General features: G+C 53.4%; 1 protein-coding gene and 1 long non-coding RNA gene across 2 annotated transcripts; both read left to right on the forward strand.

Moving 5' to 3' along the window:
• Positions 1-3,058: 3,058 nt before the first annotated feature.
• LOC113608123 (uncharacterized) lies at positions 3,059-8,490 on the forward strand. The gene is made up of 3 exons (XR_003428218.1): positions 3,059-3,199; positions 5,089-5,197; positions 7,269-8,490. It is a non-coding gene; the product is annotated as an uncharacterized LOC113608123 (long non-coding RNA).
• Positions 8,491-8,979: 489 nt separating this feature from the next.
• On the forward strand, positions 8,980-23,678 carry LOC113607904 (dual oxidase 1-like). The gene is given in 12 exon segments (XM_027083645.1): positions 8,980-9,070; positions 9,133-9,299; positions 9,680-9,740; positions 9,889-9,985; positions 15,916-16,043; positions 20,375-20,607; positions 20,856-20,968; positions 20,970-21,006; positions 22,145-22,300; positions 22,448-22,520; positions 22,523-22,572; positions 23,246-23,678. Coding segments are annotated over 12 exon segments (1,329 nt in total). The 3' UTR covers positions 23,369-23,678.

The raw sequence follows: 23,678 nt of genomic DNA on the forward strand, positions 1-23,678 counted from the left end.
GTCTTAGTTGCGGCACGTGGGATCTTTTTAGTTGCAGCATGCAGGCTCTTAGTTGCGGCATGCATGTGGGATCTAGTTCCCTGACCAGGCATCAAACCCGGGCCCCCTGCATTGGGAGCGTGGAGTCTTAACCCCTGGACCACCAAGGAAGTCCCAATGATACTTATTTTAAAGCAGATATTTATTGGTCTAAGAATTTTTTATTTATGACACCTAGACTGAAGCCGTTACAATTTTGATGGAAGGCTATATGATTTAGGAAAGGCTATAAAATGTAGAATATCTTGGTTAATATAGGAAGATAAAGCAAGTCTGAATACATAGTATTCAAGTAAGAGTAAATGTTATATGCTGGAATTTCAAAAACAAATATTTGCAACATAGGCAAATAATAAAGGTGCAATGTATTTTGATCAGGGTCATGTATTAGCATTATTCCTGCATTTATTTCAAAGAGAGGTTATAAAATATTTTATAAGAATGGCTCATCTCTATTAACATGATGATTCAAAGAAACACTAACAAAAGGGTTTCTGTATCTTAAGCACAGAAGAACATGTTAACTTATCTCCAATTCTCCAAAACATTAAAATTGACTAAAGCAAAAAGACAGTTGGTGAATAAAATTTACCTTAATTCCTTCTTGTTCAGTTTAATGAATTAGGTCTTCTTTAATCTACATTGCCCAATTTAAAGTTAATTTTTATTGACCCTGATCCTAATTTGTTTTTAATTATTAAGCTAAGAGGCCTCCTGCATGAAGAGGTGGGACTGAAATGAAAAGTTCCCACACCCAATAATCCTGCTTTTCCTACAAAGCTTGTAGTTTCCCTTGGGAACATCTTCCTCCCTGGCTTGCCAAGGAGGGTCTGACAGTAGAATTTTTCTAATCTGAGAGAAATCTCATGTCAATCTTCACTCCACCACTTCTCCCCTAGCTGACTACCATGATTGTTATATTGATATAAATATATACTAATATAAATAAGCACAGAATATAGTCAGACATACACCTGCAGGTTCATATAAACAGAAATACAGACACAAGAAGGAAGGAGTTCCCAGTAACAGACCTCTAGACACAAAAACGCTGCATCAGAGGCTCCTGTGACAAAACTGAGGTGCTTTCTCACAGGGTGGGCCAATCCCTACACTTTGGGGGTTCTCCTTTCTCACCTGGCCTGGAGAGGTAAGGGACACCTTTTCCCTTTCTGAACTCCCTTGAAATACTAAAGCATTTCTCATACTCAGTTGCATCTCAGATACAGTTACCCATTCCTTACCTACCACAGGAGAAGTGGGGTTCCTGTGTGTGTATGAGGGATGGCCAAGAAATAAGGCTACAATCTTTTAAGGAAATATAGCCTAGTACAAGCTCCAGACTTCAGCATTCAAAGTTCTTATATACTTTCTTAATGCTCTGTGGCCTCTGGTAACTTCACAGGGATTTCTTCCTGAAGTCTTCCCCTGACTGCCTTCCCCTTCTTCTAGAACCCATAAAGACTACTAATTCTCTACAAAGGGGGAGTGGGTGACATTCCTGGAGTTGCCAAGAGCTCTTATTGGTGATACAGACCTACTAGAATGTGATGGTTTATTTCTCTGGTTAGGGTGGACCCCATTCAAAGTTTACGGCTCTGGATGGCTAAGAGGACCCTGTCCAGAACTCCTGTCCCAGTCTCTTTTCTTCAAGAAGGTGTGTGGGCGTGTGTATGTGTGCTTTTGCACCAAAGTGGGAGTTAAGTGGAGAAAGAGAACAAGATCTGAAAAGCACGTTGGGGTAGGAACCCCTAATAAGGGCTGTGGTGTGTGAGGAGCCTTGGGGTGCTGAATCACGCCAGTCAAACTATCTAGACTCCAGTTAAGCAGAGATAAACCTTGGAACCTTATTAAGTTTGTTGTTGTTGTTTTGTTTGTTTGCCTGTTCTTAGTTTCTCACCATACTTTGTTCTTGAACTCCCACTAGATCTGAACTTGGTCTGGGCGGATGCAGGAAGTGCGCCTCTAGGGGCCGGGGCGGGGACAACACTTCAAGGTACCCTCCAAAACCCACCCGGACCGCACAGACCCCAGCAGGCGCATCCCCGCCACTCAAACCCGGACCGCTGTTTCCTACCTTCGCCTCTTCTAAACACTGCGTGCCTCGCAGCACGCGCAGCTCTCCTCCTCGTGGTGGAACCTCACACGCAGCGCCCCCAGGGATGGGATAGAGAAGGAACTAGGTCTGGACGTTCTGTCGCCCAAAGCGCACGCCCTTTCTCCTGGCGGGGCTCTCTTCCACCCCCCACTCTTCTAACTCACTTAAGTACTAGACTATGACCAGACAAACCAGGTCCGGGATGCTTTCCCGCCCTTCCCCCAGCCCCCCACTCCAAATAGCCTCAACCTACTCAGACCGCACCCGCGGCTCTGAGGCGCTGCGCCCGCGCCCACCCAGCCTGGGATAGAAAAAGGACGGGTGCACGAGAACCATGTCCTACGCAGCCATCCCTCGGACCCCTGCTTCTCCTCGCCCCTTGCCCACAACCCAGGGCAGTTCTAGTACAAACCTAGCGATGCAATCCGGGGTCCGGCAGGGCGCGGGAGGCGCTCGAGGGCGGTGAGACCCCCGAGATCTCACGAGGACCTCCGGGGGGTGGGTGTTACCACGGACTCTTAAAGGGTCTTAGGACGGATGCCTTGCTCGAACGCGTGGCCTGGTCTGCAGGCGCTGACCGATCCTCTTGGTCTTAGAGCCCAGATCCGCCCGCGTGGAGAGGATTTGGGGGACGCCTCCCCCGTCTCCTCGCACCCTCTCCCCCTCTTCTGCCCTCTCCCCAGCCCCAGCAGACCGGTAGAGGCGGACTTGCCCTTTTCGCCGTTCACTCGGCCGCATTAGCCGAGCCTCGCCACGGACTGGACATCTACCCCATCTGAGCCTTGCGAACCCGTGCGGTCTCACCTTGCGCTCCTGGGTCCCCTCGGAGCCCCCTCGGAGGTTCCCGGCGCGCCCGCTTTTTTCCGCTCCACCCCGCCCCGCCCCGCCCCGCCTCGCCCCGCCTGAGAACTGGGACGTGTGGTCCCTTCTTCACCCCCCAGCCCCGGCAGCCCCGGCGCAGAGCTGGAGAGGGAGACGGACCCGAGCGCAAGTCGCGGGCCCAGCTGTGAGCCCGGCGGGAGACAATCCGCCGTCCGCGCTCGAGAGACGCCGCGGCCGCAGGTCAGACCCAGGAGGGCATCCCCCGCCCGCGGGCCCGGGCGCTCCGGGGAAGGTGACTGCGGTGGCGTGTGCCCCAGCGCCGCCACGTTTTTGAGGGAAGGGGAATTCTAGCTTTGGCCCCCCTGCGCCTCCGTTCTTAACCTGAGGCTAAAATGAGCCTGTGAGGTCCTATCCTCCGCCCCCACCCCCCTCAAAGACTGTTTGGAGAGACTGGATTCTTTGGGAACTGGGAATGTTGGGTGGCCTAGTTTGCCTGGGCCTAGGGGCTCTCTCTGGAGCTCCTCCTGGTTCCAGCACATCATGCCAAAAAGGGAACTCTGGGCATTTAGAGTCCAGGCTTTCCCCTTCAGCCCTCCCTTGGGACCACGTTGGACCACCTATGGAGCTGACTCATCTTTTCCCTAGCCCAGGGTCACGACACTAGGGCTTTGGGCCTGGAAAGCAGCCATGTGGGGAAAGAACCAGGCAACCTGTGTTCCCTCCTGGTTCTACCACAGCCCCGGGGGCTTCACTGCCTTGTCATGAGGCTGTGCTTTCTTTTCAAGGCTGTTGGGAAGTTACGGAACCAGCGATGCTGCATAAATGGTTGTGGCTACCCACCCAAAAGCAGTGGTTATGAAGCATGTCCACCTTCCCCTTCAGTTTCTCCCCACAGCCTGGCCTGAAAGCTCACCGCATGCTTTTACTGGTTGAGTGGTACACCTGGCTGGGGCCCAGACTCCTGAAGACATAGTGGTGGGGGGAAGGGGCAAGACATCCTGGATCAGGGAAGAACCACTGTGGCCACTTCAGCATGTGCAGCCTTTTGCCTTTAACCATCCAAAGCCCTTCACTGGGGTGGAGTGAGTGGAATGCTGAGCTTTTGAATTATGCTGGGCCTACATTTTTTTCATTTGTTTAATGGGAGATGTCAAGTCGGGGAGGAGATCATCCTCTGGGTTCCCTCCTCTGTGACTAGACGACAACCTGTCCAGGAGCCCTGAGGGTTTGGCTAGGGATGAGGCTTTCCCTGAGCTCCTACCTTCCTCTGCTAGACAGTTCCCCAGCCCCACCCCACCCCCTTCTCCATATTGCCTTTAGGAGGTCTTCACTGGCCTTAGGCACTCCTTGCGCCACTCAGGAGTCCCAGCCTGAGTCCCCTGCTGCCTCTGTTTTCCTGTCATCCCTAGGTGATTTGTTGGCCTGGGAGAGAGAGCAGAAAGCCAGCCCCAAACACATAAGCACCGGGGGCTGCATCCTTCCTGAGTCTGCCCAGAGAAGCCAAGCTCCAGCCTACCCTCTCTATATCACATTTACATAACATCTGTCACTTTTCTTGCTTGGAATTCAACCTCATTCTCACATTTGATTCTGGCAACCAGGCTAGGAGGTAGGCAGTTCAGGCATGTGTACTCACATAGCCAGAAGAGGAAACCAAGGTCCAGAGCAGATAAGTGACCTGCCTAAGATCACACTAGTGGACTGTCAGCCGCACAGTATCCTGGCCTCAACCCAGTGCTCTGGCCCCCAAGCAAGACTCTGTCCAAGGAACACACACACACACACACACACACACACACACACACACACACACACACACGGTAGGAAGCTGAGTCAAAGCAAGGTTTCCAATTAATCTGAGAAAGTAAAGTCCAGGAAAGCAGAGATTTCTGTCTGCTTTGTTTATCACTTAATCTCCAGTGCCTAGGTCAGTGCCCACTATGTAGTGGGTGCTTATCAAGTGTTTGTTGAGTGAATGAAAGATTCTTGGGAGAGAGTCAGTCTCCTGCCATTTGCTACACACTCTGGTCTTAGCCCAGCCCCAGGCCTTGATTCATAGGGGCCTCAAGAGGCCCTGACTCTCCTGAACTGCTGGAGCTCATTCTCTCTGTCCTTTGTCTTTTTTCTAGGGTCTCCATTTTAGGGTGTTCTAACAACTGAGCCCTATTAACATTTTCATCATGGGCTTCCGCTTGGCTCTGGCATGGACACTCCTGATTGGGCCATGGGTGCCCATGGGTGAGTACAGATTGGAGGAGAAGCACAGCTAGGAGCAGAGGAACCCAGCATCCTCTGGGGTCCTCCAAGGACAGAAGCTGTGTCATATTCACCTCTGTATCCCTAGTCCCTAGCTAAACCAGCACGCTGCACATGGTAGGTGCTCATTTCAAGCTTCTTGACTAGATGAATGGATAATGGAATGAAAAATTTCCCCAAATACACAGAATTAGGGAGCCTTCATCTGCTGTGTCAGCACTTCCTGTTTTATTCCTTACAAACTGGGGGCCTTTTCTCTCTCTTCTGTCTTCCCTCTTTCTTCACGCAGTAAGGACCCCTGACACCCCATAGAGGAAAAGACTGATCAGATACACAAAACAATAAAGGATCTTGGTATCGGACTGGACCCAAAGCTAAAGGGAAGTCGCCAGTGTTTTAACACAATGTGATAAAAACAAAAACAAAAATCAATAAGATCCGGGAGTTTCCTGGTGGCCTAGTGGTTAGAATTCTGGGCTTTCACTGCCGTGGCCTGAATTCAATCCCTGGTCGGGGAACTGATGGCATGGCAAAAAAATAAAAATGAAAAAAATATATATCCATAAACGTTTGTTACTTCAGCTTTAGACAGTCTCTTATTAGAATCTGAGGCCATTCTCTGTAGTCTGGGTCTCTGAGGAGAAAAGTGAGCGTAAGGTGCCACAAATTAGGTTAAAAGAGCAAGTCTCTGATCATCAGGGGTGGGGGATGCACCAGGAGAAAGCAGAGAGAATCTGTGGCGTGATTGGTCTTGGCTGGAGGCGATAGCATGGTGAGGCAGCCCGTGCAGTTTCTCCCTTGCCAAAGCTTCTCACGTTCCCTTTCCTCCCAGTCCTCTCCTTGCCTTGGCCTTGGATTTTCCTTTTTTTCCCCAGCTCTTAACTCTTATTCCCAGAGGTATTCTCCCCCATACCCTACCCAAGAGGCGGCCTCCTTGTTCTGCCACCGGTTCATCTTATTTTAGAGACCACATGTATGTGGCTGCCCTAGTTCCTGCCCCATGTCCTGGATCCTTAGTTGAGTTCTTTGCTCAAACATCAGGGCCTGAGTCATCTACCTTCTCAGACCCCCTGGCGAGTGTATGTATGATGTGTGCTGACGTGCGTGCTCCCAGGGCATGGGGCAGGAAAGTAGCTCTGAGATCCTGTCCTTGGTCTGAGTGGAGAGACAACTGGAGGAATGGGTCTCTCTCTGGCTGATGAGAGTCCTTTTCTTTTCTCTGTTCTCTGAGGTGAGCAGACAGGGAGCTTAAGCCCTGTAGCCTCCTAGTTTGGGGAAAGGACTCTGGCTGGTCATCTGATCTACTGACCAGAAGGATCCTTGCTCCACTTCTGATTCTAGACCCTTCCTTCTGCCCCCACTGCCTGAGTTCTTTCCTCAACAGCTGAGTGCTTCCTCCTAGACCCTAGTTTTTGGAGAATAAAATAGGGTCAATAGAGGAATCATATGGGGAACATGATGCCCCAGAAGAGGAGGCAGCAAGGTTATCCACATGACCAGTCAGTCCCTGATCTCACCCAAGAAACTGGGGAAAAGATAGGGGTAACAATAGGCCCCAAAGCCACAGCCCCATGGCCCATACCCTTGCTCTGAGAGCGGCTCAACGAGAGAGAGCCAAGCCCCTCTCCATATTTCCCCTGCCCAGGGGTGAGTCACAGAATGACATGTCCTTCACTGGGTGGAAGAGTGGCTGACTCTTGCACTGTATGATGTTTTAGGGCTGGGAACAGTTTCTGTCCTGTCCCCCAGGGAGTTGGGGTGTGAGGGCAGTAGAAGGCTCCTACATCCCTTGCGCCACCGCCACTGTTCTCTTTCACCCTCCTCTTCCTCTCTGAGGCCATTTATCAGCACACACTGGCTACACCACTTTAGTGCTCCCTGCCATAGTTGTCCAGTGAGCAGCTTAAAGACTGGGCTTGAGTTTGGACATACCCTGGGTAAACTCCCTCCGTACCCTACCTCCTGCACTGTGCTGGGTATCCACTTTCTGCTGCTGGCCTGTCCTCTCATGCACTGATTTGCTCAGCTACCCCTTCCCTCTGTTCTCACACAGGAGCTCAGAACCCCATTTCATGGGAGGTGCAGCGATTTGATGGGTGGTACAACAACCTCATGGAGCACAGATGGGGCAGCAAAGGTAGGTGAGAGCCAAGTGGAGATGGAGCCCCAGGGTCAGGGAGGTAGCCACCGCTAAGGGGCAAGGGCTGGCAGGTACCAGCAAAGGCTCACCCATTCCTAAGGTTTTAGGATCTGTGGTGTGGAAGGGAGCCTGGCAGAGAGGTCAGGGAGCCCCCTGGGGATTCATCCTTGCCCCTACCCCTCCTACTCTAGGCTCCCGGCTGCAGCGCCTCATCCCAGCCAGCTATGCAGTTGGTGTGTACCAGCCCTTCCGAGAGCCTCATTTGCCCAACCCCCGGGCACTTAGCAACACAGCCATGAGGGGCCCCGCAGGGCAGGCCTCCCTGCGAAACCGCACAGTGCTGGGAGTGTTCTTCCACGAGAGCCTCAACCTCTGGGGAAGGGAAGCCAGTGGGGTCAGCTGGACACCTCTGTGTCTGAGGCGGGGAGTCAGGGAATGAAGGGAGAGAGTGATGGAGGGTCTGAGAGAGGGGGTGAGAGATGGAAGAGGAGGCAATGGGGTGGGGTAGGGGTCGGAGCAGGGGGAGAACGTCTGCTTGGGGGAGGCATAAATCTGCGTCACCTTGAGTTGTTGATGGGAGTAGGGTTAGAGGAGCATGGAAATAATCTGGTAGGTACTCTTGGGGGGACTCTGTTCTCACTCTGCCCCTGTGGCTCCTAGGACAGGTTCAGGGCAGGGTTCTGATTCTGGTAAGAGGGCTGGGGGGTGGGCCAGCAAAATGGGGGTGCCAGGTGGGCCTGACTGCAGTGACTGTGGGTTGTTGGCTCCCAGCAGGAATGCTCAGCTCCTGCTGGCCATCCATGGTGCCCACACTTGCTATCCAGTGTCCAGTGTCCCACTGAGTCTGGCAGGCCCTTTGGGCAGCCTGCTCCCAGCTGCATTTTGGAGCCGGTGCTGCCAGCCCTACTGCTTAGGCACATTCACTGGGCACCTCCCAGTTACCAAGGAGAAGACCAAACTTACAACGAAAACAGTTTGGATGAAGGCTTGGGAAGGGGTGGGGAGGTCCAGGCTTACACTTGACCTTAATGGCTTCTGAGTCTTTTGAAGCTTCAGGGGAAGCGGGTGGGGGGTCTAGATAGACTGCTCAGCGGCCCTCAGCTGGCCCTCCCACGCCTTCCGCCATTGCGGGCAGGCTACCACGTGCTCTCGGACCTGGTGAGCGTGGAAAAGCCTGGCTGCCCAGCCGAGTTCCTCAACATCCACATCCCGCCCGGAGACCCCGTGTTCGATCGCGACCAGAGCGGGGACGTGGTGCTGCCCTTCCAGAGGAGCCGCTGGGACCCCGAGACCGGACACAGCCCCAGCAACCCCCGGGACCTGGTGGGCGGGGCAGGCGGCTGGGGGGGTGGGGTGGGGCGGGACCTGAGGCAGCTGTGGAGAGGCTCCCACCACCCGCAACGGCCGCCCGGCCTTCGCCCGCCCTGAGCCGCCTCGGCCACCCGACCCCCGGCTCAGCCTCCTGCTGTCCCCACAGACCCACGAGGCGACGGGCTGGCTGGACGGCAGCGCCATCTATAGCTCCTCGCACTCCTGGAGCGACGAGCTGCGCAGCTTCTCCGGTGGGCAGCTGGCGTCGGGGCCCGACCCCGCCTTCCCCCGGAACGCGCAGGACCCGCTGCGCATGTGGACTGCGCCCGACCCCGCCACGGGACGGCGCGGGCCCCGGGGGCTGTACCGTGAGGCGGCGGAGGCGCGGGCTTGGGGCCGGCGAGGTGCGCCCCCCTCGGGCCCACCCGCGCTCAACTCCTCCCCTGTGTCCCCACCGCGCGGGCAGCCTTCGGGGCGGAGCGAGGGAACCGCGAGCCCTTCCTGCAGGCGCTGGGCCTGCTCTGGTTCCGCTACCACAACCTGTGGGCCCAGAAGCTGGTCCGCCAGCACCCGCTCTGGGGCGACGAGGAGCTGTTCCAGCACGCGCGCAAGAGGGTCATCGCCACCTACCAGGTCGGTCGCGCGGCCCTGCCCCCACGTCCTTGTCCCTGGGAGACTCCGCTGCCCCGCAGAGCCCTCCATCCTTGGACAAGCCCACCCAGAAACACCCCTCCCCAGGCAGCTACCGTCTAGGGAAAGCACCTGAGAGTGATAAGGAGGCAAAGCGCTAGTTATACCAGAGGTTTTCTCGTGATTGTTATTTAGCTGCCCCTCCCCCCGGCCCTCGTTCCTCGTGGGCAACGGGAACCTCCTCCCCTCTCCTGTTTGAGTGTCTCTCCCGTGACTGCCCTGCCTGGTCCTCGTCTCACACCTAAGCCTTCCTTGAGCTCAGATCCTTCCTGGCCTTGCTGCTCCAGCGCTGGCCTCCCATTTCCCCCTCTCTTGACCCTCAGAACATCGCGATGTATGAGTGGCTGCCCAGCTTCCTGCAGCAAGCACCGCCGAATTACACAGGTGAGGGAGTTTGGGGAACACCTGGGCTGAGGGGGGGGTTGGGGGAGGGGGAGGGGGTCAGGATCCATAGGACAAAGAAGACAAGTGGGTTCGTGTGACGAGTGTGTGAGGGTAAAGAGCCTATTTCTCTTCTTACCCCTGTGGACAGAGTACCGCCCTTTCCTGGACGCCAGCATCTCTCCGGAGTTCCTGGCGGCCTCTGAGCAGTTCTTCTCCACCATGGTGCCCCCTGGCGTCTACATGAGGTGAGGGAGGGGCTCAGATGTTTGTGTGTTTGGAGGGGTGGAGGTGTATATTGAGAAAAATCTGCCTCAGGAGACCTCAGGACAGGCTTATCAATCAGAATTGTGCCCATTCCCCAGGGAACAGTGAATATGGAGGGAAGGAAGAACAACAGTTGTTTAAAAAGATACATCATTGTGGTTTTTGAGCACCTTAATGTCCATTTTTCTGCAGCTGGTTTAGATATTAATCCTCCAATTAAAGACGGGCTAACTGAGGTTCAGAGGGTGAGTCACAAAGCCCGCAGGTGTTGACACTACACTGGGGATATTTTTAGCTATAAGGACAGGAAGTGGGGCTTATAAGCCTTTGGAGGGAATTACAATAAAAATGTGTGAGAGCTGAAGAAAAGTATTGACTCCAAAATAATGAAAAATAAACTTAAAAATATACCTATTAAATTAAAAGTATATAAAATAAAGCATGCAGTCTATTTTTTTTACAATTGCGTTATAAGTTAAAACAGTTCATGGATTAGATTATTTTTACTCCGGACCAATTTCTGGATATGGCTTATGATGGACAAGAAATCGTAGTAATTGAGTTATACATAGACAAGTAATTTCAAAAGAACGAATACTAATCCTTTTTTAAATGTTTTAATTTACATATATAAAAAGATATATAAAGAATGTTGCCCACCATCCAGCTCTACAAGGATCAGGTCATTAGCCACTGCAGTCGCCTTCTAACAGTACACCCTGAAAAGGAATTCGGGACAAAAAACAGGATAAGACACTCAGTGCTTTGGGAAAACAAACCCCTTAGATAGTTAGAGATATCTCAGGAAAAAATTTTAATGGACCCAGATTGTTGCACCTTCCCATACACAGAAAAACACAAAAACCATTTACTGAGGTACCTGATCCTTGTGACTAGCAGTAACCTTTTACAGAAATGTATGTTTGACTGCACCCATTCCCTAGCCCAAATCCTATATGTACTGGGTTCTCCCCCTCCCTGTTTGGAGCAGTCCCCTCAGAGCTACTAAGAGGCTGTTTTCTGGCCTATAGTCCTCAGTAAGTTTCCTGAATAAAATTGAAACTCACAACTCTTATGTTGTGCATTTTTTCTTTCAGTTGACAGTTTATCTGTCTCTGTCTCTTTCTCTATTGAGAGAGAGAAGAAGAGAGAGAGAATGAAACATGGTGAAATAAGGGATACACTTTTAGACGTTTGGTCTGATGTTTTCTTTACTTTTATTTTTTATTGCTTCCAAAAATTCAGGTTGTTCAGGACCTACCCTGACCACACACCACCTCAAGGAAGCAATAGCCTGGACCCTTGGCTCTAGCCTTGGAGACTAGAGCTGATGCCTGACATTGGGGCTTCATAGCCTCGGTCACCACTAACCTCCTTGCATTTCAGAAATGCCAGCTGCCACTTCCAGGGGGTCATCAATAGGAACTCAAGTGTCTCCAGAGCTCTCCGGGTCTGCAATAGCTACTGGAGCTGAGAGGTCAGGGCTGGGGGCACATATGTGGGTGTGTGTGTGTTGTGGTGTGTGTGTGTTTGTGTCTGAGGGTGTGTGGTGAAGGGGGGCAGTAGGACTGAGGCAGCCAGCTGGGATGGGCTGGGGTAGAGGAAGCAGCCTGGGGCACCCCAGCCATCTCCCCTACCAACTGTCTGAGATGACCAGGTAGCTATACACCGTCAAACGTCAGTCCTCCATGCCCACCTCAGGGCTGTGTGAGGCACAGCAGGGGCCTGTGCAGATGTGGCTCTACATCTATCACTTCCTTCCAGGTTTTTCTTCTCCCTTGACAACTCTGGGTCCCCTGTAGGCAATGGAGTACCCCAGCCATCCCAGCCCCCAAGGAAACTTCCCAGTTAGACACACCAGGGCAGTGTGTGAATGTGAACATATGGGGAGGGCAAGGTGGAGAAAGGAATTCTGAGATTACCAGGCATCATCTGTCCAGGCCAGTATGGGTAAAGACCATTGACCATTAATTTAAAGCAAAATCAGATACTTTGTGTAGAGTGTTCATAAAGGGGGAAGGCGGTGGGAGGAAAGAGGGAAGAGGCAAGCATAGAATCAGAGTCATGGAGCTGAGCTGAAAGAGACCTCAGTGTCTGCTAATACCTGTTTATTATTTTATTTATTAATCCCTAAGGGCCTTTTTATTAAGGGCAGGACACTGAGTTCAGAGAGGTCCTGTCACACAGCTGGTTACTAACCGAGCAAGGACCAAGACCTAGATCTAGTGCCTTTGTCAACCATACCGTCGAGTTTCCTAAAATAGAAGCAAAGTTTTCGGTTCCTTGTGCTTGTGGAGACCTGTGTCCTAGCAGCATGAGCTTTGGATGGGGACATTGCGCACCCTGAGTGGGGAATCAACCTGTAGAGAAGCAATGGCCCCGCAGTTTGGGAGCAAATAGCAGGACTGGGTGGGCCCAGGACATGAACTGTGGGGTTGAGGGAGCCTGGCTGCCGAACCGCTGGCCTCATTAGCCATGCCCCCCTCTTCTCCCTACCCCCAAAGCACACAAACCTACAAAGAGCTGAAGATGTGGACCCGCTGCTGGGCATGGCCTCCCAGATCGCTGAGTGAGAGGACCATGTGGTGGTTGAGGATGCATGAGGTGAGGCTGAGGCTGTCCCTGCAGGCTGTGTATGCCTGGCCCCCGGGAAGAAGTTCAGCTGGAGCTCCAGAGTTGGGCAGGGAGGGGTGCCCAGGGCTGGGAGCCTACACTCTCTCGCTGCTAAGAGAGCTTCTGACCTGCTGACCATGGCTCCCTCTGTATGGCTTAGGTCCCCCTGGGGCTGATTGGAGCCTGGGGCATGGGCCAGAGGAGCTCCCTCAGACTTGGTATCTCATCCCGATTTCTTGCCTGGGCCACTGAAGTTTTTCCGCACAGACCACCTGGCCAGTTGCCTGCAGCCAGGCCGGGATCTGGGCCTGCCCTCTTACACAAAGGCCAGGGCAACACTGGGCCTGCCTCCAGTTACCAGATGGCAGGACGTCAACCCCGCACTCTTCCGGAGTGATGGCACTGTGAGGAGGGGTCAGGACCCAGAGGGCAGGGTGGGAGGTCCAGGGCACACTGGCTTGAGACACGGAAGATGGGCGGCGAAACACATGCATCAGAGACAAGCACCTTGTGAGAGGGGCAGGGCTCACACAGGTCGCTTTTCCCAGTATCACACACCAGGCTGGAGGTTACCAGACCAGCAGGATTAGGCTTTAGACTCTGTGACTGTGCAGATCCAGCGAATGTTTATTGAGCATTTGTTGCATGCCAAGCACTTAATAGGGTTCATCTCATTTACTCTTCCCAACAACTCCCTAAATGGGTTTAGAAGGTCCTTGACTCAGGAACAAGCTATACTTTCATGCACCAACATTCGAGCTGCTTTTGAGGAGTCAGCTGTCATACCCTGAGCTACCTGCTGGACAAATGGCATTGCCTGCCAGCCAACAGACCAGTTTTGGCTGCCTTAACATCTTGGCACAGCATTGTTTCTACAAGTGGGTGCCTATTTTATTGTGTTTGCCCTTACTATTTTATAACATTGTTGGAAAGTGGAGAATTGAAAGGCTATAAAGAAGTGATATGTACATGAGACTTGTAACCTTTTATAAAATCAGTAGGTAGATAGGAATCACCAGCTATGCCAAAGGTAGCAAATCTTTAACTTTGGACTTCCCTGGTGGTCCAGTGGTTAGGACTGGATGCTCTCACTGCCAGGGCCCCGGGTTCTATCCCTAGTCGGGGAACTAAGATGCCACAAGCCTCTTGGTGAGCCAAACAAACAAAAACACGTAATTCTATGAGAGAAACCAAAGGAATGAACTTCTAATGGTATAATTTCAGACGCATGTGGCTATTTTCATGGATGGTGTGTATATGGGGCAGGGGAGGAACAGGAGGTTTATTAAAGAATAGAAGTCCAGATCCCTAGGGTCCTTTTTCAGGCCCCCAACTCTGGCTGGCTGGAGTCCTAGAGCTTGGGCTGAATGGGTTGAGCACCCCCAGTGGGCTGGTCCCAGGCTCAACCCCACCCTGTCTGGTCTTCCTTAGCCTTAACACAGTGCAGGCCGTGTGGTGAATGTCTACCTCTTCTCCATCAGCCCGCTCACATCCTTTCCTGCCTCTTACCTGGCCTCTTCCATGACAACGGGTGAGTGAGTGTGTATATGTGTGTGTGTGTGCATGTGTGTGGCCTGGCTCCGGGGTGAAGGGGGTGGAATTCTTTGCAGAAATTCTCTTGGTTCAGAGGAGTGTGTCACCCTCCAAGTTACAGGACAATGACCAGCCTGAGTCCCCAATCCCAAGTCACAGAAAGGGAGACTGGTGACTGGTGTGGGGTGCTTCCTCTGGAGGATCCTTTCTGAAGGTCCCAGACATCTCCTCACAGGATCCGTCCTTGCTTTCCCTAACCCTCAGGTCTGAGTTCCCCCAGAAGTGTTACTGGTGGTTCTTCCAGACCATGCCAGGTGAGAGCCCTCTCTGCTCCGTGAATTTCTGGGCCTGCCTCTGAGTTCCAGGCTCTGGGTTCTGTCTGCCACAGGCAGCCCAGTCGCTCTCACTCAGCCCTCATAGCCTTCACGGTGAGCCAGGCTCTGCCCTTGCCCCGAGCGCTCTCCTGGGCAGTAGGAGACTGCATTCCAGGCCTTCTCTCAGGAGCTTAGCTGGGCTTCTGCCCTGGTTCTGAACTAGTCCCTCCCTCTGAGGAATGGGAGTGCACCCCTCCACCCCCGACACACACAGCTACCGTGACAGTGACTTTGAGGAATGCTATGCCCCAGCTGCATGCGGGAGGGACCAGGCTCTTTGTGGAGCCTGGTGGACGCCCCCTCCCCTTCTCCCCCTCCATTCTGTAGTCTGTCTTGACAAGAGCTGTTTAGGGGCATATTCCTAACTCCCCATAATCACCCATTTTAGAGCTATTAGCTGTGAATCTATTCAAATGCTTCTTGAAGCTATTTATATTTTCACTCTGTTCCCTCCTTGGGGTAAGACATTTTCTACACTCCTTTCTGTGAAACACAGCGTGTTGTTTTTCATTTTTCTTTAAATCCTAAAACGATCGGCTTTGAACTTCAGGGAATGCTTGCTAACTCCTGCACACTGGGGTTTACTGGATCAGGCCGCGTTTATGCCCTTCTCTCCATTCAGGACTTTACAGGCTTTGGCTAGATCCCTTCTTAACCTCTGCTTTTCCACACTACAGGGCTCTAATCTTCTTCACTTCTGCCTCTCTCCTTGATCACTTGAGGGGCCGTTATCTGGAATGGCTCCAGTATTGCCCTCCTGTGCACCCCTAGCCTGGGATCCCCTTTGAGAGGAGGGGTCTCCCACCAGGTCTGGGCCAGATCCATGGGGGCTCTGGTGATGAGCAGCGACAGTGTGGTCCCACTCGCTCACTAACAGTGCCAGTGCTCATGCTTGGTGCTGTGGCTGCCAGGTACAGTGCAGCTGGAATGCTGGCCAAGCCTCGACTCCCTGATGGCAGGGCCTACGATGTCCAGAGTTCCACAGAGGGCTCAGAGCAGCTGCCCTGTACATTCATTCATTCAGCACACATGTCCATAAGGCCCATGGTGTGCCAGGCCCAGCACTAGGCACTCAGGTGCAGTGGTGAACTAGCCTAGCCTGGTCCCTGTTCTTGTGGACCTGAGAGTCAAGAAAGTGACAGACGTAAAACAAGTAATGACACAGGTGCTTGAAAAATAACCATCATGACAAGGTCCGCGAAGGACAAGTAGGATCTGTTGAGATGAAAGGTACCTGTGATCAGTGGTGTCGGAGAGAGGAAGAGGGAAGGATGCTGGGCTTTCTGCCCCCTGCCTGGAGCTGTGGAGTGGAGAGGGGACCCTGGCAGCCTCAGAACAGCCCCCTCTGTGAGGCCCTGCGCCTCTGCCCTTCACCCCATGTTCATTTGCAGGTCTCACGGGGGTCATGCTGCTCCTGGTTCTCGCCGTCATGTACATCTTCGCCTCCCACCACTTCCAGCGCCGCAGCTTCCGGGGCTTCTGGCTGACCCACCACCTCTACATCCTGCTCTACGTGCTGGTGAGGGCTTTTTGCTGTGAACCAGGCCAGCGGAGTCTGGGCAGATGTTCCCAGGGAGGCAGTGATGCCTGAGACATCAGTTCTCCATCCCCTTAGTTATTTCAAGTATCCTCTTCACTTCTCCATATCTCTCTCAAAAGGTGGAGCTTATATAGTATGGGGCTCTCAGGTAGGCTGACCCAATATGCGGCACTTGGAAGACTGACTCCCTGGCATGGGATTTGTAGTAGCAGCCTTACCTGGCTGATCTGCATTCCTTCCAGACACCCCACATCATTTCTGCCCAGTCAGTCTTTCCCTACCTTTGGGTGGTGGTTTGGGTTCTTGGGTGGACTGTCTGCATTCAAGGGAGCGTCACCTTCTTAAAGAGAAACTTACCTTAAATAGGTTCTGCCACTTTTGTTCTGATCCTGTTTTCTGGGGGGTTAGCTACATCCATCCAGCTAGCTAAATGCCACCTGTAAAGTTAATGAACTTGCTCAAAATGTCTCCATTGGACTGTTGATAAAATGGATTTTTAAGACTCCACCTCTCCCCTTTCCTTCTTAACCTGGGCCCCTGCCTCCCTTCCTTCACATTCCCTCCCTTCTTCTCTCCTGTTCCCTTTTCACCTTTCCCTGGCTTTGTCCTCAGCTGCTTCAGCTGGCTATTTCCAGAGATGACTCTGATCTGTGCCCCTATGTCATGGCTCTACTTGGCCTGCCTTTCTCACAGACACAGGCATTTCCCCGAAGGGCACCCTGAGGGCCTTGCTGAGGAGTTAAACCAAGTCCCAATGCTCTGATGTCCCCATTGATGATAGCTTGGCTGCCAGCATTCAAGAAGTGCAGAGCCCAGATGGCTGCCCTATCACCTGGCTCCAGGCAGAACTGCACACAGGGGTCTCCTTTGTCCTGAGACAAGGGAGAAAGGTCATCATTGCCTGGGTCAGGCTGGTGCTGGGGTGCAGTCTGTCTTCACTGGTAGGTAGGCGGGTCTGCTTCCAACCTGCTCAGCACTTCATGGTTCTGAAGATGACTATCCAGCCTGGGCTTAGGATGTTTCCTAGAACCGATGACGTTAGTTTCTCTGGAAATTGTGGCTAATTTATGCCTCCCTCCCAACGTTCCTGATAATGGGTAGAGCCCTAGCATCTGGGTTACTGTTTCTGTTAGGGGTGGAAATGATGGTCTTGTTTCTGGTGATAAAGCAGCTTTTTTGAACTAGATGGGAGACCCAGAAGAGTGGCCAGCCTGGTACCCTGAGACCAAGACCGGTTTCTGATTTATCCCCAGCTGTGGGGATCACTGGGGGATCCAGAAGGGAAGTTAGCAGCTCAGAAAGGTGCAGGCCACTCTGCTGGGAAGTCCTAGCCCCTGCAGCTTGGGAGCATCTCATCTGGGGGGAGATCAGAGCCAAAGCACCTGCTGCCTTCCTGTTTATCTCAGGTATGGCCACTTGACCTCTGGCAGAAAGAGAAGTTACAAGTAAACGACCCCAGTGTGGAGCAGACCCTGGGGAAGGGTGTCCAGGCTCCTGATCCAGGCTGTAGAGGGTGGAGTTAGCACAGCAGAAACTGAGCTGGCAGGCTGTTCCCCAGGCTCCTCAGTCAACCATGACCCTGCAGCAGCTTTGTGGTTTAAAGGTAGAGCCAACACCAAGCAAGATGTATAAACAAAGGAGTATGAAGTCACCTTGACATTGTTCTCAGCCTGGTTGGATTCTCAGAAAGCCTTGGGGGTGGGCGTGGGCTCCTTAATGAAAGAGGAACTTGGGAAAACTGGAGCCAATTGAGAGAAGAGCCCAAGGAGGTTTGAGTTAGCTCTGTGGAGAAAGTTTCAAGAATAGGGTAACACTCAGCTGGAGGAATGGAGAGCTGAATGAGGAACCAGAGTTCACTTTAACTGTTATGTGTTAAGGGTCTAGTATATACTTGCTCTGTGCTAGGCCCAGCAGAGGAGGGGGAGACTCTAAGCTCTGCCCTCAGGAACTGAGGATTTGCTGCAGAGATAAGTGCCATGCATGTGAAATGATCAAAATGAACAGATAATACAGGATTAATTGCTGAGCTGAGTGTTCCAGTCAGTCAGTTAGAAGAGCTCATTGAAGGGAGTTTCGTTTGGGCCAAACTGGTTAGAGAAGACTTTGGGGAGAAGGTGGAACTTGTGCTAAGCTTAAGGAGAGATAAGCTAAGGTTTGACAGGGCAGAGTGGAAACTGAAGAGCATTCCAGGTGGAAGGAAGGGCATGAGGGACTTCCCTGGAGGTCCAGTGGTTAGGACTCTGTGCTTTCACTGCCGAGGGTCGAGGTTCAATCCCTGGTTGGGCCAAAAAAAAAAAAAAAAAGAAGAAGAAGGAGAAAGGCACGAACAGTGGTGCAGAGGTGGGAATGATGGTGGAATATTCGGGGCACAGAGGAGATGGGCCTGGCTATGAGTGGCCAACAGGGCAGTAGGTGGTGGCAGGACATGGTGGACCTGTGCAGGCTGCAGCTGCAGCTGAAGGGCTGTGGCTCAGCTGAGAGGCTGCGCCAGGTGGGAGATCATAGAAAGAGAAGAGCAGAGGGTGAGGAAATCAGACTTGGGCAACACACAGGATTGGGGGTGGGAGAAGGAGCAGAGCCAGTGCAGGAGATAGAAAGTAAACAGCCAGAGAGGGAAAGAGGGAGAACCAGTAGAGCACTGTTGCAGAAGTGGCAAGGCGGGGGTGGTCACTAGGGCCACAGGCTGCCAAGCACGGGAGCGAATGCAGTCTGAAGGGAGACCTTGGGGTTTGGTCACTTGTGAGCCCTCTGTGAGCAGGTCCTGAGAAGACGTGGAGGCGGGAGCCAGGCTGACCATACTCAGGACCAAGCAAGTGGGAAGAAGGGGGCAAGTCGTGTTTGACCACATTAGACCAGCTTGTTGGGGAAAGGACTGGAGCTGGACAATACCTGTCAGTTATTTCATGGAAAAGGAGGACTGGTTAGGTGTTCTTAGTCTCCAAAGGGACAGGGTAAATTGGGGAAACTCCTTCCATTAACTCAGTAATTACTGAGCACCTACCATGTGCCAGGCAGAAACTGATTGGAGCTGAGAGTGTCATGGCAAATGAAATGGACACAGTCCCTACTCCTCTAGTCCAGTGGGGAGAACAACAGTAAACATGTCCATGGATGAAGGAGCACAAGTATCGTGGATGACGACAATGCTCTGAAGGGAGTTAACAGGGAGAAGGGATAGAGAGGGCTGGGTGAAGGCCTGAGGAGGTGGCATTTCTGCTGAGACCTGAAAAGTGAGATGGATGGGAAGAAGTAGGGGAAAGGCATTCCCAGCAGAGGGAGCAGCAGGTGCAAAGTCCTGAAGCAGAAAGGACTTGCCGTGTTTGAAGAACAGGGAGGGGGAAATGCTGGCAGGTAGAGGTCAGAACATTGCAAGGCCTTGTGGTGCAATGGGAAATCATCTAAGGCCTTTTGAGCTGGGAATGACGTGATAAAACAAACTTTAAAATGTCACACTGGCTGTCTTGGAGAGAATGGATCACAGTGGGGCAACCCAGTGGAAGACCAAGTAGGAGGCTACCGCATGAATGCAGGTGGCTTGGTCTAGGATGGTGTCAGGAAGATGCAAATAGTCTCATTAACATAAATGCTTTGGAGGATGGGTTGGGAGAGGTTAAGTTTTGGAGCCTGGAAGGAACATGGCACCTGGTGAGGTGAGAATTGGATGGGCCAATTGGGAAGGGATGCAGGGGTCAGACCCTGTTGTGAGTGTGGCTTGGATCTCAGCTATACTCTTTGCTCTATCCAGCTCATCATCCATGGCAGCTTCCCTCTGATCCAGCTGCCCCGTTTCCACATCTTCTGCCTGGTCCCAGTACTTACCTACATGGGGGACAAGCTGGTGAGCCTGAGCCGGAAAGAAGGTGGAGATCAGTGTGGTGAGGGCGGAGCTCCTGCCTTCAGGTGCCAACATAGAGGCTGTCAGGGGAGCAGGCTGGTGGTACTGAGGAAGCTGACAGGCCAGGGGCAGAGCCTGGACCTTGAAATCTCCTGGCCTGGCCCAGTGGAGTTAGCAGGGTCCTTGAGGTGGTAGGGATGAGGGAGCTGGTAAGAGAGGCTCTTTGCCAGGGGACCTGAGCCTCTCTCACAACAGAGAGAGGAGGAGCCCAGGCCAGGCTGACCACCAACCCCAGTGCTGCCCAGCACCCCCTCAGGGTAGACGTGGCCTGAGGGGAGTAATGATCTCTGATCGCGGGAGGCCTCCTCTGTCATATTCCAAAAGCAGAGCTGAGGCTGCAGGTTGGGGAACTCTCTAGGGGTCACATTGTTGCTGGGTTCAGGACAGCCACCTCCCACCCACCTTCCCTCCTCAGGAGTGACCCGCCTCGAGTTCCAGCGGCCCCAAGGCTTTGAGTACAAGTCAGGACAGTGGGTGCGGATCGCCTGCCTGGCTCTGGGGACCACAGAGTGCCACCCTTTCACCCTGACTTCTGCGCCCCACGAGGACACGCTTAGCCTGCACATCCGAGCAGCAGGGCCCTGGACCACCCGCCTCAGGGAGATCTACTCACCCCCGACGGGTGACAGCTGTGCCAAACATCCAAAGGTGCCCAGACCCAGGCCGGATGCACCACATGCTCCCACAGTCCCTTAGCAGGCCTCGGTCCTGCTGCCCCAGACTCCCCACTGCGTTCCTCCCTTCCCCTATCCAGAGACCGATTCTTCCAGATGATGCTACAAGCCCCCCACTACTCCCCACTCCATACACCTACCTGCATTTTCCTGCCTCCCATTTCTTGCTTCAGAACTATGGTGGTAGCCGAACTTAACTCAAACACACTCCCCTCCCTGCAGCTGTGCCTCGATGGACCATTTGGAGAGGGCCACCAGGAGTGGCGTAAGTTTGAGGTGTCCGTGCTGGTGGGAGGGGGCATTGGGGTCACCCCCTTTGCCTCCATCCTCAAAGACCAAGTCATCGGTCAGCTGCCAAGTGTTCTGTAGGAAGGTCAGTGTCCCCTCCTCCCACCAGCCCCTGGCCCCCTGCTCCCTATCACCGTGTCCATCTGAACCTGTCTCCTGCCTCTGTCCTTGGCCTCCCTGGTCTGGGAAAGGCTGAGTTGGCCTGACCCCAAGGGACTTGGGGTATTCCTGGACCCTAAGGGACAGAGTTGTTTTGCTGATGCCTTCCAGGCTCTTCCCTCAGTTAGGGGGTGCCCCACGTAGGATGTGCTTCTGAGAGTCCCTCCAGGCAGCGTTGGAGAGGAAGCCAGCACTTGAAGCACTGTCCGGTCCGGTCGGGAGAGGGAAGGGCATACTTGGGGTGGGGCACAAGTGAGACTGGCTCTGCTCTCAAGAGGAAGAGGAGGGGAGGCAGCAAGGCAGGGCTGGCGGGCCTGGATGGCTCTAGGAGCACAGCCCAGGCCCTGAGGCCCCTCCACACCAGGCCCCTTCGCCTCACCCTGGCCCTGGTGGCAGGCCCCTGCTTGTCTCTCTGGGCCTGGCAGGTGAGTCAGGGCCACAGGAATGCAGTGGGCAGAGGCCCAGCCTGTATGCTGTCAGCACTCAGAGGGTGACAGCTCCCCTGCCCCTCTGTCTGTACCAGCTCTGTCTCTGCCTCTTAACTCACACAGCCCCGTTTCTCCCCATCAGAAGCTGGAGGTGGGTACCCCCCGGGGCAGCTTCCATTCCCCTGGTCTCTCTTTGAGCCCATGCCCATCCACTCCAGGCAGCCAGCTGGGTCTTTCCAGAGGCTGTTCTGTGACATACCCCTTAGCGGGACCCTCTGCCTCTGGGCAGCCTGTAGGTTGGGAGCCTAGCAGCCTGAGAAGGGCCCACTGGAGGGAGTGGAAGGTCAGGCTCGGCAAGAGAAAGCTGCTTCCCACCCCAGCAGACCTTCAGCTCACTTGACAGACTCCTTTCTCATGGCCCCAGGCTATTGCTCACTTCCACTGCTCTGTGCCCTGGGGCAACACCATCTTCTGCCTCAGAGCATGGCCCTGTGGCCCCATACATTTCCACCTCCCCAGGCTATCTGGGGAGAGGCACAAGCTGCTAGAGACCAGAAGACTTCTATTGGTGTGATGATTCCTGGGGTGTAGGGAACCTGAGATGAGCTGGGTCCCAAGCTCTAGCCCTGTCCCCAGATCTACTTCATCTGGGTGACACGGACCCAGCGGCAGTTTGAGTGGCTGGCTGACATCATCTGGGGGGTGGAGGAGAATGACCACCAGGACCTGGTGTCTGTGCACATCTACATCACCCAGCTGGCTGAGAAGTTTGACCTCAGGTCCACCATGCTGGTACATCAGGGCCGGCCAGGCAGAGCAGCTCAGTGATGTGGGTTGAGGGTAAGGATGGCCAAGGCAGGTGGGTGGACCACCATTTGGACTAGGAGCTGACCCTGGCTCTGCCTGGCTGTGACCTTCCTCCTCTACTCCCTCCCCCAGTACATCTGTGAGCGGCACTTCCAGAAGGTGCTGAACCGGAGTCTGTTAACGGGCTTGCGCTCCATCACCCACTTTGACCCCCCTTCGAACCCTTCTTCGACTCTCTGCAGGAGGTCCACCCAAAGGTCAGTCCCACCCCATATTCAGGTTTTCTTCACCTTTGTTTGGGGTCTGAGCAAAGCTCCCAAACCTGCTCCATAGGGGAAGGAGAATCCACCCCCAGGGATATTGGTGGGGTAATGGAATGGAAGGGGAGAGGTGTGGGTCACCCTGAGGGGCAAAGGGAGGAATCAGGCAGCAGCGACTTGCCACCTCTGAAGCCGTGATGTCTTGTCCAGAAGGAAAGGCTTGGTGGTTGGGCTGGTCCTCACCACAGACTCAGAATTATCCTTACCACTAATGCTCTCCAGCCCTCACCCTGGACACCAAGCTAACCTTCACCACGAACACTATGCTAGCCACACTCTGATAAAAACTGGGCTAGCCCTCAATGAGACACTAAACTGTCCTCAACTTGGACATTGATTAACCTGGCCCCTATTGGAAACACTGATCTTGCACCTGAAGCGAGCAAATGCGTTGGAAAACGGTAAAGGCTGGACGCACAGAGAGCAAGTCTACCAAAATTGAGTTAGTTTTATAAACATTGAGGCAGCCCTCACCATGCATGGTACAAAGCAAACCTTCATCAGGAACACGGAATGGTCCTCACCAAGGACTCTTGCTGGTCTTTAACATGAACATGGAGCTAGCCCTCCCTCTGAACACTGAGCTAGCCTTCACTTCTTCCTCCAACAGGTCCAGAAGATCGGGGTGTTTAGCTGTGACCCCCATGGCATGACCAAGAATGTGGAAAAGGCCTGTCAGCTCATCAACAGGCAGGACGGGATTCATTTCTCCTACCATCATGAGAACTTCTAGGCCTCCTGCCCAGGGCCTCTGCCCACTGCCCAGCTGAGCAGAGGTTTGGCCCCATACCTCACCTCTAGCTTTCCTGTTTCTGGCTCCCTCAGCCGTCTCCCCATTCGCACCTCCCAAGCTTGGTCCAGGTGGCCATGGTTAGTCACCTCATGCGGGTTCAGGGACTCCCAGGCCCGGAAGCTCTCAGCCTGGAGAAATGCAAGGCACTGTGTGGGGACTAGAGGTTGGGAAGTAGGAGAGCTATTATTGCTTTGGGGCAAAGTGACACCTCTTCTTCCAAAATAAGAAAAAAAATAAAAAAACTGGAGCA

This window comes from Aethalodelphis obliquidens, unplaced genomic scaffold (genome assembly GCF_003676395.1).
Source record: "Aethalodelphis obliquidens isolate GAN/ISIS:26980383/991018 unplaced genomic scaffold, ASM367639v1 scaffold51, whole genome shotgun sequence".
NCBI classification, from domain to species: domain Eukaryota; kingdom Metazoa; phylum Chordata; class Mammalia; order Artiodactyla; family Delphinidae; genus Aethalodelphis; species Aethalodelphis obliquidens.